Here is a 13,987-nt window from a genome sequence, read left to right as displayed (position 1 = left end):
TGCAGTTCCTTTCGATGATTTTTGTTGCTTGCTATAGTGACACGGCACTAGCATCTAGCAAGCGAATACATTCCTGTGGTGTTTTCAAAAGCATATGAGAAACCATATGTTTTCATAGGAAAACAGCTGTTACCAAGCATATGCTTTCTTAGAGTGACAGTTATTAAGAGGGCAAGGTAGGACAGACCACGGTTTGCCTTTTAAGTTGAATAAAGCTGGCAATAACTGTCGCTTTGAATGTGCAGTGGCGCTGCATGTAGATATTGCCATGTAGAGTTGTAACTGGAAGGAGAGAGAGAGATTAACGTCCATAGTCTGCAGCTTGGAAGAGACAATATAAATCTCTGTCCTGCTTTGAGCTGTGAATGCCTCTGTAGGAGTTATAGTAACAGACAAATTAGCATAATGTAATTGGCTGGCAAGGTCAACCCCTCTCCAGGAGCATTAGCAATGTTTACTGTAAGAAGAGACAGACCAAGTATTGTAGGGTAGTACGTTGTCTGTCCTTTTTGAAGGAAGAATAATCATTTTGGACTCCCTACATCACAGCCTCTCTACCATATCTTATTAAAATTCAGACTATCATATTTCTGTCTTAAAGCAAATCATCTAAAAGAACAACAAAGAATCTTCTCTACTATCACACAAATCTTTATTCATTTTTTTCTTTGAACCTCACAGAGTTTACATGTTTATTTTTTTTTCTTTCTTTGTTGAATAGCTTTTTTCTCTGAATGCTAAATTTACATACACATCCCTGACAATACCTAATAAATCTTGGGAGGATTAAAATTTCTGGTTTTACTACAAGGGATCCAATTAGTAAATCCAGACAAACTTATCAGCTTTCTTCTTTGGATCTTTTGAAAGTGTGAAACTCTGGGCAAAATTCTGGGCCAGCTCTAGCAATCCAGACTCAGCTGATTCAGCTTTGCAAACCCTTTCACAACTGTGTGTCAGAAATGTGAAATGGTGCCCCATGTTTTGAAGGAGACCTTGCATTGAGTCACAAACACCACTGGCTTTTTAGCCTTTGATCTCAAATCTGACAATTTGTGCCAAGTATTTGAAATGAGTTCAAGTATTCAGTTACGAGATGTTTAGGAAATGGATTTCAGACTATCACACAGGAGTTGCATTGCCTTTTCCTATATACTAATCACCAGGAATGCTGGAGATTATGCTATTTAGCGGCTATCTTCAGCTTAAGTCTTTAAAATACCATCTGCAACCAGGAGTTGCCACTGTAATTTTCCTAGAGAACTGGCAGACAGGCTAAAACATGCACAGAATCGCCTTCAGAGCACTATCTTGCTGGAAAACCTATTTCCTTATGCTTAGACAGTGTGATCCAATGGATTTCCAAAGAACAGCCCTTTCTGTGGTCTTCTGATGATGAAGAAAAACCGGACAGCAATTCCTGGAGTCCACAGCAGCTGTATTTTGAATCTTGTGTAGTAATAATTTCCAACCTAACTGTAAGTTAGGTGGGTTTAAAATGAGCAGTGTTGTTATTGTGTCCAAGGGTAATATGCTCTTCTTTAATGCTGATACCCTTTTAGCTAGCTGCTTTTGGGAACGGGATCGTGGTGCTACTTGTGCCAGGCTTGCATTCCCAACCCTCTCCTCTGTATCTCAACTTGCAGGTATCAAGTTGCTTTGATTGTAAACATCCCACTGAAATCTACTTTGTAGGCAAAAGTTGCTGTGTGGAGGAGAGCACTCAGAGTAACAGGTCTCCATGTGCAGCTAGGTTGTTCCTCAAGGATGCATGCCTGCCCAGTTTTGTTCATGACTCAGCTGAAACTCCTGCTTTCCATTGCCTGAATTGTGTTTTGCCTTCTTGTATGAAGTTGTCCATCTGTCTGGGTCACACCATTATCAGAGGACCAATTGTTTATTACTTAGAAAATGAGTGTTGTGGCTCCTCAGGTGGAGTGAGGCCTCACCAAGGCATTTCAGAAGTGTGTGGTACTCTAAAGGAACAGTATATCATTTCCCCAGGATGGCTCCACACTGCATTTAATTAGTGTGACTGGAAGCGTGTGCATCTGGATGATAGTCTGGTAGCATTATCAAATATAGTGCAGGTTGGTGGTTGTTTTGTCCATTTAGTCCAGTCAGAAAAGAAACTGAGCCAAATGTGTCCTGCTTTTACAATTGAGAATTCCCCACTTCCACCACTACTCCCATATAACCTCAGTAAGATTTTTAGCCCGACTCTTCTAAAATAGCTTGCAATTTTTAGTGCCCAGATTTGGATGTACAGCCAGGAATGCTTTAGCTGGATCAAATTTTCTGCAGACAATGAGCTCCCCTTCTAATAGACCCTGCAATGCTATCTGGACTTGAGCATGCAGTTATTCTTTGCTTTTACTAATTTAGATGTCTTTCTCTGCTTTCCTGTTTCTAGTCACCAAAGAACTGTTCTTTTGTCTTGCTATTCTTCTAATGTTATTAATCATATAACTCTTTTCTGTATTGGTTAAAGCATCTTGGTTATGATCTCTTGTCATTTCTGTGAGGCTGAAATTCAAATGCATGCTACTCAAAAGTCCTGTGGAGTTGTTCTCACCAAAAAACCCCCTTCTGCTCTGTAACTGCTATATTATATTGCCTTCCTAGATACACTGTGTTATCTCTAAAAGCTATTCACTTGTCACTTCCAAGCACTCTGTAGTTGTTGAAGGTACTCATCCTGTTTTAGATGTAAGGCAGAAGAATGTGAAGTAATTTGCTCAAAGTCATGCAGTAAATCTGTAGCAGAGTGAGGAAAAGGATGGCTGTGCAGTTCCTGGTGTACCTGACCTGCAGAAGACCTTTGGAGTCCAAGGAGTTATATTTCTGATCTCTTCTGCTGTCCCAGTCCTGGGAATCTGTATGTCCCAACTCCACACCAGCTTGCTTACTTGGTTTATTTCCTGTTAAGCGTATCTCTTCTTTCAGCAAGCTGTGCTTTAAGACCAAAGCCACATGCCTTTATCAGTGGACAGTCAACTTGTTTTTTGCAGGACCAGTATTGGTTTCTCTTTCTTCCAAGTGTTTTTGTTCTCCTAGTCCTGTTAATGTTTTTTCCTGCCTGTCTGCCACTGCAGAAGATAACTGCTGAAACCATGGCAGAGAAGGACAAGGGCAGCGTGCTTCTCCTTAACCAGGCTGGAAAATGTGAGAAATATCTTTGAGGATTCAGAGAACGCTTTCTTGTAATACCTGTTTGTCTGTAGCCCTTTCTGTACTCACTGGAAGTGAACTTTTCTTAGCTAGAAGTGTATTTAACTTTTTGCCTTCTACGTAGACAGTCTGATTACCTTCCTAAACCCTAATGTTTTAAATTCATATGGCTATAAATATTATTAATTTTGTCTGAATGCTTCCTACTGATGAAAGTAATTATCTTAAGTTCTTTTGGTCCAAGACCTAGACTAAACTAGCTTTCCTCTCCCAAAACATCAGCTAAAATTGACTGAAATGATTGTGGATGTTGCATGCTTGCCTTTGTGATTGCTTCCCAGGAGGTCTGGTCAATTAACTTGATTCCAGCTTGATACTTTGGTGTATCTTGTATAATTTTCACTGATCAAAACTATTTTCCTACCCGTTCACTTGTAATCCCTCTCCACTGGTTAGACCTGTGATCCCTTGTATGTACCAGATGGTCTGTCTGGGTGTTTTTTGAGACTGCTGTTAGCCTTGACTCCTGGACCTTTCCCAGCATTTTGTTTTAGTCCCCATGTAGTACTAGCCAGCCTGGCCCAACATAGCTGCTGCAGTGGGTTGGGGTTAAAAGAATATTTAGGAGATGCATTTTATTACCAGGGTAGCAGCATTTCCACTTGACTTCTTAGCAGAAAAGTTAAGCCTGCTGGTTTTCTGCTTGAAACTGCCTGAATGGAAAATCACTGGCTGTTTTGTTGCTACCATCCTTGCTTTCCTTTACCAACTCCTCTGTCTAAAAAATGTTCTGGTCATTGAATGCAGTCAAGCAGCCATTGCTGTAACTCATGCATGATGCCAATAACTTATGCCAGTAAAATCAATGATGAGAATTTCAAAGAAGCTTTAAATAAAATATAACAAATTTAAATGCCAAAGTTCTGTCTCTGTGAATTTGCTATTAACAGATTATAAATGGTTTGCATAATGTTGAAAAGCCTAGTGCCTTCAGTTAGTGGTATCAAAGGCTTGTTTAAAGCAATTCCTGGAGGATTGCCGCCCTTCCCCCCCCCCCCCCCCCCCCAGCTTTCTGTTTCATGATGGGTAAAAACAAAACTCCTTACAATAAAGAAAGGAAAGCCAGGTTTTCAACTACCCTCTGACTGGCCTCCAGATCTGGCAGCTGCTTTTGGATGTCTAATTGCTTGTCCTGCAAAAGTTGACATGCACCTACTTTGAGAAGGTTCTTTGAGTACCCACTTTGTACGTGCATTCTGTCTGAGTTACAGAAATGAAATGATAGTGCTGGAAAAAACTCAGAGTAGAGCTTATAATACTGTGTTTTTGTGGGTTTTTTTTAACGTAAAGTTTCCCGTTTTTCTGAATTCATATATAAGTATTAGATGAAACAGTGCAAAATAGAGGATAAGACACAGGATTTGGAAAAAAGACCCCTTCCATTGAGTCCTGATTTTTGGCTACACAAATCACTTTCTCGCTTTCTTCCTTCCTCTTTCCTTGCTTTGTCTCTGGACTCTAAGGCTTGTGGGCAAGTGTAGTCCATCAATGTGTCTATACAGATTTTAGCACAATAAGGCCTTGATTTCAACTAAGGCCTCTAGGAATTACACCTAGTAAGTATACTGGCAAATGTCTTTTCTTCCTTTTCAAGTTTCTTACTAGCGCTTCTCCATTTGAAATTCATGGCAAGCTCCCTTGTTTACAGCAATCTAATGGGACCATAATTGGGTCCCCAAGATAACATTACAGATATAAACCAGTTTTTCCTTAGACAAAGTTCTATGGAGAATGTATTTTCTTATAAACATGCTTTTTATAAAAGGGTTTGTTGTTTTGTGTTTATTGGTGTTCCATCTGCTCTAGAGAATACATTTGAGAAAAACTAGCTCCAGCATGGCATATAATGTTTCATTAGCAGGCATAACCTTGTTTATTTGCTTTTTAAAATTGTATTTAGAAAAGGAAATCAGTTTGCACCATTGACATGCTGCCAGATTCCTGTTTATAAATGTCACAATAGGCAACTTGGAAGAAACGAAATAGTCAGTTTATGGCTTTTGCATAAAGTATGACAGAACGGGGTAGAGCCAGGCAGCCAGTTGTGCTCCCCCTATTTTGCAGCCTCCCGGTTAGCAGGATGTAGTGTGGTGGTAGCAGTGCGAAACACGCTGAGTGACCCTGAGAACTGGGCTATGCACACTTAGTGTTACTGACGTTTATTTGAACAGAAGCAGCTCTTTGTGCTTAAATGTTGCTTAAATGGCTATATTGGGCAAGTAATTGTGTATGAAACAAGCAACCCTGAGGAAAATGGGAGATATCTCTAGGAAACTTCAAGACATAAGCATGCAATCTGATGTCATCTTTTCCCACAGAGAAGCTATTTCCTTTCAAACTCTGGTGAGACCAGTCTTTCAAAATTTCCTTCTACTTTAAAATATGTTCATTGCATTTCCTCTGCATTACTTTTTTCCTTTCCCCTAGTAAATGGTTTATCATGGGTACATCTGGTACGTACCATATATTACTTACTGTGTATTTAAAGAAGGCTTCACATGTCAAAAGTATAGTCTGGACAGACATGAAAAGGGCATGAGGAGGGTAGTGGGGGAAGAGGGGAGGGAATTGTGGAAGACAAGGGTCATCTTTCAGTATTCATTTCTACTGGTAATTAGAGGGCACCACTGAATGTCTGTAATTAGATCATGTCACAAAAATTGATAAAAGACCAAAAATTCTAAGTCTCCTGCATTTTGTTCATAATATCAGAGAGGTCAGAGCATGTGCTTAAACCAGCAGCCGAAGCGGAGGACAGGCAGGGAGGCTTAACTTGCCCCTGGAGGAAGTTAATGTGCATTTTCCCCAGAAGGTGCAAGGCAGAGACCAGAGGAGGTGACTGTGCACTCTGGGTACTCAAGGGGCAGAGGCCAAGTGGAGGCATGTCAAAGGTTGGCCCACAGCACGAGCTGTGTTGTGGAGATTTTGTGCAGGGTTGTCACCCTTCAGGCAACGGCCTTAAGAGGATTAGTAGCGCTTAAATGGGCCCTTTGGACTTCGAGTTATGGTGGTGACTGCTGCAGCCTTGAGCTGGCTTATACCTGGCTTAGCACTTCATATGTCTGTCCTGTGTCTTGTGCCATGCTTCTTAGCAGCACCACATAGTTTGCTGGAGATTAGCAGACTTGAGGTTTCATTTGCATCGCTCAATGTATCTCAGAAAGTCTTTCTGATAACATAGTAACAGCTATTGAAAGAAAACAGGATAAAAAGATTTTTTTTTTTTGTTGTTTTTGTTTATGCCTCTTCAGGAGCCACCCCCATGTCTACATTTAAGAATAATCCATCCTAATTTAAAATAAAAAGGCACTTTACTTGCATGTTCCAGCATAGATATTTAGGATAAAATTTTACAAAGTTCCTGCCAGCCCCAGTACAGAAGTCTGATCTATTAATTAACAGTAGTTGTTCAAAATGTCTTCAGTCTTTTGGAGCCTTAGTGAAGAAAAGGACTTGGACTACTGAAGTCCCTAGATACCTTTAGAAATGTTATCTTTTTTTTTGTCAAGAAATTCTAGTCACGGTGCTCTGAAGCAGTATTTGGGCAGCATTTAAACTCTGGTCTGTGAACTGCTGGTGGTCGCAAAGTTCTGGTAAGTCATCTGCAGCTGGTCTGTGGAACCATCTTGCCTTAATTACACAATTTATGATAAGAGCACAGAGTGCTCTGTGAGAAATTCAGAGGGTTGACAGAGGTCTGTGATCCAAAAAATTGGAAACCAGTGGCCAAGACTGATAAGTACAGATTCAAAGCTTTATGATTTCAGTGAGAGCAATGTTTCCCTTCTTCCCCCATCTGCCTATCATTACTTGTCATTTTTGAGTAAGGACTTTAACTTTTCTTTACATTTTTACCCTAAGGAGATGAGGTTGATAACATTTGACTGAGCAGTGGTGCCAAGGGTTCAAGAAGTCCGATATACCTATACCGCTCATGGCCTTTGAGTCTCCAGCATTGTGTGGACAGCTAGATGTGTCCAGTTCAGGGGCAGATGTTAGATGGGGCCTGAGGGCAGGGAAGAGTCCTTCTGCATTCTGTGATATATCATACCTGCTGTTTTTTTTAATGTGCCATTTTTATCTGGTAGCTGTTAAGTGAGCATTTGCCTTTCTTTGAAATGTTTTAAGGAATACATCCTTTGGCATCGGTTCTGTATTTTTATGTGTCAGCCTCGTTCAGTGACTTCATACCTCTTGCTAAGTAAGGGAGTTAAATGGATTTTAGTAGTCTGCAATAAGATCTTCCTAGTGCTTTTTCCCTATGCTTAATGTTACTACACTGCATTTTCCAGCAGTTATTTTCTGTATTCTTTTTTCTCCTTTAGTGCTTTTTCTCATTCAAGCTATACAGCTGTTACAGTTTAAAAAAAGAAAAAGTATTGCATTTCAGTCTCCACCAAGTTTATGCTCTCCCATCTCTTGCATAATGGAACTTTTTCCTTTTTTCTTTTTTCTTTTTTTTTTCTTTAAATTTAAATCTTCGTAATAGACTTTCTTTTTCTTGTAATCGTTCAACTGCATTAGTAATCTGATTCATTTTTTATCTCCGTTTTCTTCCCAAGTTCCTCTGCTGCTTGCTGGCCTTGGGTGGACAGCAAGCTTAGTTCTGTGCTTATGGCAGTTTAGATGTTGCATGCTAGTAACAGATGAAACAGTTGTGATGGGCTGATGTGAGGGCATTTTCCTTACACATTGATCTGAATAATGAGAGAATAAATGAGTTGATGCTGTTTCGGGAGATTTGATAACTTCTGTTTTGAGATGATCTTTTTCTTCCGTCAGGAGACAATTCACAGAGGCTCAGTAATTTTGATGGAGATTGTATACAATTAAAATATTTTTGAAGCCTGCCATTATTTGCCACATTTGGTCTATAATTTTCTTTACAACATCTTCCAAGTTTTTAAGCCAGCAGGTTCTTTGGTTGTGTAAGCAGCATGTGCAGTGGGTGAGTATGTCACCGGTGGCTTCCACTCATGTGTGTATTGTATATAGTGTGAAGTTATGATCTCCATAATCAGGCAAGATGCTACTGTACAGTTCTTAAAAGTGCAGATGTAATTGCCATTTAAATGTGTATCTTGGTTTCCCTGAATGCTGTGTGTCTGTAGAGCCTTCTAGAAGACTTTAGGCTAGAAGTACATGTTTTCTTTCCCCATAAATTTTAAAATGCCTAAATGTGGAGCATCTTAGAATATTTATCCTTGTTAAAATATATTAATTGATAGGCCAGGCTATATAAATTAAAAAATATTGCTGTGTATTTGATTTCTATTTTTTTTTTTTTTAAGTTGATGACTTTTCTCTTGAATTATTTGAAAAATATTTAAAGTTGCTGTTTGGGAAAATATAGTTAGATGATTTTTTGCAGGAAACAAAAAAATGCAAAAAAGTGCTTTTGTCTTTGTTTAGATGAATTGGATTTTCTCTCATTTTTTCATGGCAAATACCTTCTGACTTTAGAATTTATATAATAGTCTGCAGAATATATTTATGTACAATTGGCAATAGGTTACAGGTCTATTGATCTAAAAGCTCACTCAGAACAATCCTGAATGAGTCTTCAGTTTGTATAAAACAAGTATTTGCAACTTTCATTAAACCTCAGAATTAAAAAAGAATAGTAAGAAAATATAAGCTGGCTTTGATTCAGAAACTGGCTCTTATAGTTTAAAACCATAAACAACCTCTGCTTGAAACTCAGAATATTACAATGGATCATAAAGGATGGATCCATCTTCTTCATCCTTTGCCTTCAGCAGATGGAGATGTGTGATACAGGTGGTGCCGTGTGACATAGATGGGCGTTTCTCTGGAAGAAGCGGGGTTTAGTGGAAATGGTGACTGTCTGGAGTCATGGGGTGTATTTCTCCTGTGTCTGCGGAGCCGTCATTTCTCTGCTGTGCTTGCCAACAGGGTGTGTGTTCTTGTGGAGTGATGTGTAATCCTCTCCACCAGAACATGGAAGCATGACTTCAAGAAGTTTTTAGCCTTTAGAAAAAAGAAGTGCGTTGCCTATCCAAAGTTAAATGGTTGCATGTGGGAGAAAAATGCTCAAATGTTTTCTTGAAAATCTGAAGCTGAAATAGGGAATACATTGTAAACTGATGATGATCTCTTCCCTTTCCTCTTGCAGCTGGAAAGGTTGAGAGTGAGCACGTTGATTTAAAAGCGGTTTGTGGATATGGCTTTTTCGTTTTTGTTTTATTTATTTGGATGTTAAATATTGCTGGAGAGTACAGTATGAGCAATGGGCAAAGGGAGCATTTCTATAAAAGCTCCTCAGTGTTATAATCCTGGTTTCTGCTTCAGTGGGAGTGACTGGGAACTTTGATGACGATGAAATTTAGTCCTAGAGGAAATAAATTCCTCTTAATTTATTGGATCTTAATTAAGATCCATTAAATGAATCTTAAGGGCAGGGTATGTCTTTCATGTCTCTACAGCTCCTGGCATGCGGGTGGCCTGTTCCCTGTGTGAACGTTTAGGTTCAGTTTAATAAAATGGGTAATAATAATAAGCTCATATGCCCTCTTCTAATGCTGAAGGACAGTTGTGAATATCTTTGAAGAAAACTCTGAGTGTGTGTCATATTCTCCCACAGTATGGGCAGGTCTTGGGAGTGTTAAAAGCAGAGTGAGAGCTCTGTCCACGTCATTGCTTCTGTCGATGACTTCTCTGAGTTGGAGTTCTGAGCTCCCCACCGAGTATCAATTAATCTTAACCATTGGTTTAAGAGCTGGAGGAGAATGAAAAGGGGAGTCAAAGTGAGATGTTCTTCATGGATCCCTGGTGGAAGAGGATGCAGAACTCCTTAAAAGTAGAGCTAGAAGCAGCCTAGCCAAATAACAATTCAATTATAAAGTGGAGGTCTCAGTTTTGGCCAATGTTGCTGAATTTTTTCGATAACGGCCCAAAGTTGAGTCTGCAAGGAGCTCATTAATACTCTATCCAGATCCATTCATAATCCGGTGCAGAGCTCAACACAGCAAGGCCATTTTGGGAGTTCTGAAGACTGTCTGCAACAGACATGCAACGAGCCTAGTCTTGCTGTGCTGGAGATACAGTCATTCTGCATGTTGTGATGTATATGACTAGAGTAGATCAGATAGGCTTAGTGTCAGGATCTATTGTGCATTACCTTTCTGCTGTCTTTCAAAGCATAGGCATTGTCATTAAGTATGAACTTGCTTGAACTTCTCTGTAAATTCACAAGCATCTCACAAATGTAAATTATTCTGAGATTGCCAAATCCTTTTCTTATGAATGTGAGAGTCATGCTGAGTTTGACATTTTGTTGGGAAATCTTAGGCTTTCTCTTGGCAGCATAGTATAAAGGTAACTATACTGTCCTGCCCAACAACAGTGCTTGCGTTACTGAGAAAAATTGACATCTGGATGCATTGACAGGTTTTCCTTGTTTTTGCTTTCCATGCATCATATATTCAGCCTGCTTACTGAAATATACAGTTTACTGGAAATTGTTAAAACTTTGAAACAGTGTTACAAGTTTATGCATGTAAGTTAACAATTACAAGGTCTTATGTGCAAACAGAACTTTTCATGCCCATCATAATTCATACCGTTTGTACCTTAGAGAGGTCTGGTATTATAGGAGAAAAGGGAAGGAGAAGGAGAAGAAAATGGAAATACTGAATCTGGGAACACAGGAATCTGATATTAAATCTTTTAAGTTCTGCCGTGCGATAGTACAACAAAATCCAGTCAAAATCTGGGCAAGTACTGTGGTACCACTTGCCTAAAGCTTGTGACGCATTTACATCCTGTCCCTTTCCAGACCTTGTGGACTCATGGCACTGTCTATGTTTCCTTTGAAGATCCTCCCATGTAGCTGATCAGTGTTCTGTAGCTCTTGGACATCTGCAGTCTGAAGTCTGTAATCAAGAGAAAGGCTTTCTGAATCCTGGACAGTTTCATGCCAGTGCTCTGGCTTTGTGCAGGCAGCTCTCTTTGGAAGCAAGGCAGGCATGTGCAGGCAGAAGATCTGTGCTGGCAATGGCAAGGGGTGGTTTTCAGCACTGCAGAGTAAACTCATTGTGGGTGACTGATGCTTTTCTTCTTTGCTGCTCCCCTATGGACTCAGAGGTACAAGTACTGTATCCCTGTCTTGCAATTTAATATTTGCTCTAATAAACATACTACTGAAAGATAAATGGGCAGTACAGAAATACTTGGAAGTACTCAGAAACTGTGGAGGCAGTGTAAAGGAGAAATTAAATGAGGGTGAACTTTGAAACAAGTACCTGTCACATATTGATATGTTTTAATTGAAACACACACAGTATAAAGGAGAAGCTTTAGGAAGTGATAGCACTAAAAGATTTACTTGCAGATGGATAGATGTTAGGCCTGGTTTTGCATGATCTTCTAATGATCAAAAAAGTCAGTGCAGTTTTGAATCCTGAGCTAGATTTAGCTGTATTTTTTTTTTTCTTTGGTCTGGCTTCCTCTTGCAATCCATGCTCCTAAGTGAATAGTGGCGCTGCTAGACCTGATTCATATTGTGTAAATTATTTACTGGAAGAGAAACTCAGAGCTGGGTCTTCTTCATACTGGGTGAGTGGTCTAACCATGCAGCCATAGGCAGCACCTCTGCCTCTTTATGTGTTTATGAAGACTGGAACAACTCCTGTAAAAGAAACAGAGATCCCTGTGTCCACACTGGCCTGGGAAATCACCTGAAATATATAAGAATTGGAAGATAGGGGGGTGACAACTAAGGCCTTCAGTGTGAGTCATCTAATTATTGGCTCCTTTTCCATGAGGAATGTCATCTAAAGGGTTTCCTCTTGTTTTGGTTCAGAATGCAATCTTTCTTTTAGGTCTGGGATTCCACATGTCTGCCTCTCCTCCACATTTGAAAAGCTCTGAGCTTTCTTTCTTACCAGCTTTATCTATCATTATTTTGCAGGTTTTATATGTTTCCTAGATAAATTGGCTCATAAATCGGAATTTTGAATGAAATTTAACTTTAGTTTTCAATCCTGAGTATTGCAGTGGTCAGAAAGATGCTTTGCGTGAATCTTGGTGGCAGAGTGTACATGTAAAGGTGTTTTTTTCCCTTTTCCTCAGTCTAGCATGAGGTGACAATGGAAAGTTTATTTTCCTCTTACTGCTAACAATCCACACGTTGATGCCTGATAGGAAAAATAATGCTCTCAAGGTTACCATATTTTTCATATGTATACACTGTGGGTTATCTCTGGCTTGAGAGTTTTGTTTGTTTTTAAACGCGGGCCAAGTCAAACCCTGCGGTTTAGCAGCAGTGTGTATTGTGTGTGCAGGCATAACAGGAGAGAAGTTTTATTCCATGGTTCCTTCCTTAGTAATATCCTGATCTCTCGTGGCTTGTTCTCACTGTGGATATGAGTTATCTGTGAACTTTTTTTTTTTTTTCAAATAACTTTTTAAGGGCTCCAAGTTACCTGAAGCAAAGGTCATGTATGTGCAAATACAGTGTTATTATTCTAGGCCTCTAGGATATTATTACTCTACAAAATATATGGAGCCTAATGAAAATGGCTGTTTCGTGACGTACCATGTACTGTTTGCTACCTTGGAACTATAAAACTTGATTTGCTTGTCAGTCTAAGCAGACCTAGTACACAGTAAACAACCCATGTAGTAAATCAAGGTGCCCTGCCCTCACCACAGAAGTAGTTTTCAAACAAAATATGTATCGTCTTCAGTTAGGAGAATATGTGCTAAATATCCCCATCATAAATCACAAGTCAGAATCACAGAAGAGTGATTAGTCAACTTGCAAGTATTTTTCCATTTATATTGCCCCATAAAAGTAAATAGTTATTTTTCATTTCTTTATCATTGTTAGTTACAATAAGATCTATTGACTTGGGATTTACCAGGAGCCAGTAACTTTTCATATTGCTGATATTTTCAGATTTCTAATTGTATTCCTATAGAACAGAAAACCAAGATAAGACATTATTTCTCACTTCATTTCTTTTTCATTTTCCTCCACCATCTCCCATTTCCCTTCTTTTCACAGAATATCTCCATGCATAACACAGTTGGAGGAGCAATGGCAGGACCTGGATCTCACCAGCTGACAAATGCAAGGATGCCAAACCACGACACCAGCGTTGTGATTCAACAAGCCATGCCATCTCCACAGTCCAGTTCGGTCATTACACAAGCACCTTCCACAAATCGACAGATTGGGTGAGTCCATTTCCATTTTCTCATTTCTCCAGGTCTCTGACTCTAGCATCTGCATGCAGGACCAGATGTTGTCCCTGTGGTTCTTGAGGTTATGGAGTTTGCACTTGATCCTGCCAGCATGTGGCAAGGACCCCTGCAGCATGTGTTGCAGGCTGCGGGGGAATGGGCAGGTTACTGCATGTACTCCAGACCTGGCACTTTGGTTCAAGAGGGGCAGAGTGCTGCACTTGCAGGGAAGTCCTGCTTTCTCCATCCAGTTTTTTGGTTTTATCTGCTTGCATTCAAAGTTCGTGTTGTTTCTATAACTGCCCTGGGAAGAAAGAGAAGGTATTTCTGAAGCTGATCCTTTTGCTTCCTTCAACGGGAATTCTGGGTGCTCAGTGGGATTGGGCTATTCCCTACGTACTCTGTTTAACTGAGGAATGTTAGCAGACAAAATTAAAAGACTATCAAGATAAATGGAGTTTGGCACAGAGACCTCAGTGAACAGTTGCTCAATTTGTGATGATGGATCCATATTTATTCCCATAAATTGAGAGTATGGATGCTTATT

General features: G+C 39.7%; 1 protein-coding gene across 3 annotated transcripts in view; it reads left to right on the top strand.

Moving 5' to 3' along the window:
• CREB5 (cAMP responsive element binding protein 5) overlaps positions 1-13,987 on the top strand; it is a 262,348-nt gene that overhangs the window by 72,777 nt on the left and 175,584 nt on the right. For 2 of the 3 annotated variants that reach the window (XM_074861958.1, XM_074861948.1), the window contains one exon: positions 13,262-13,434. In XM_074861958.1, coding sequence (XP_074718059.1) covers positions 13,262-13,434 — 173 coding nt within the window. Of the gene's footprint in view, positions 1-13,261; positions 13,435-13,987 lie in introns of those variants that run through there. The other variant, XM_074861976.1, reaches the window with a different exon arrangement.

This window comes from Strix uralensis, chromosome 1 (assembly GCF_047716275.1).
Source record: "Strix uralensis isolate ZFMK-TIS-50842 chromosome 1, bStrUra1, whole genome shotgun sequence".
Taxonomy (NCBI): domain Eukaryota; kingdom Metazoa; phylum Chordata; class Aves; order Strigiformes; family Strigidae; genus Strix; species Strix uralensis.
Note: the sequence above shows the minus strand (reverse complement) of the source record. Positions and strands in the feature narration are given on the sequence as shown.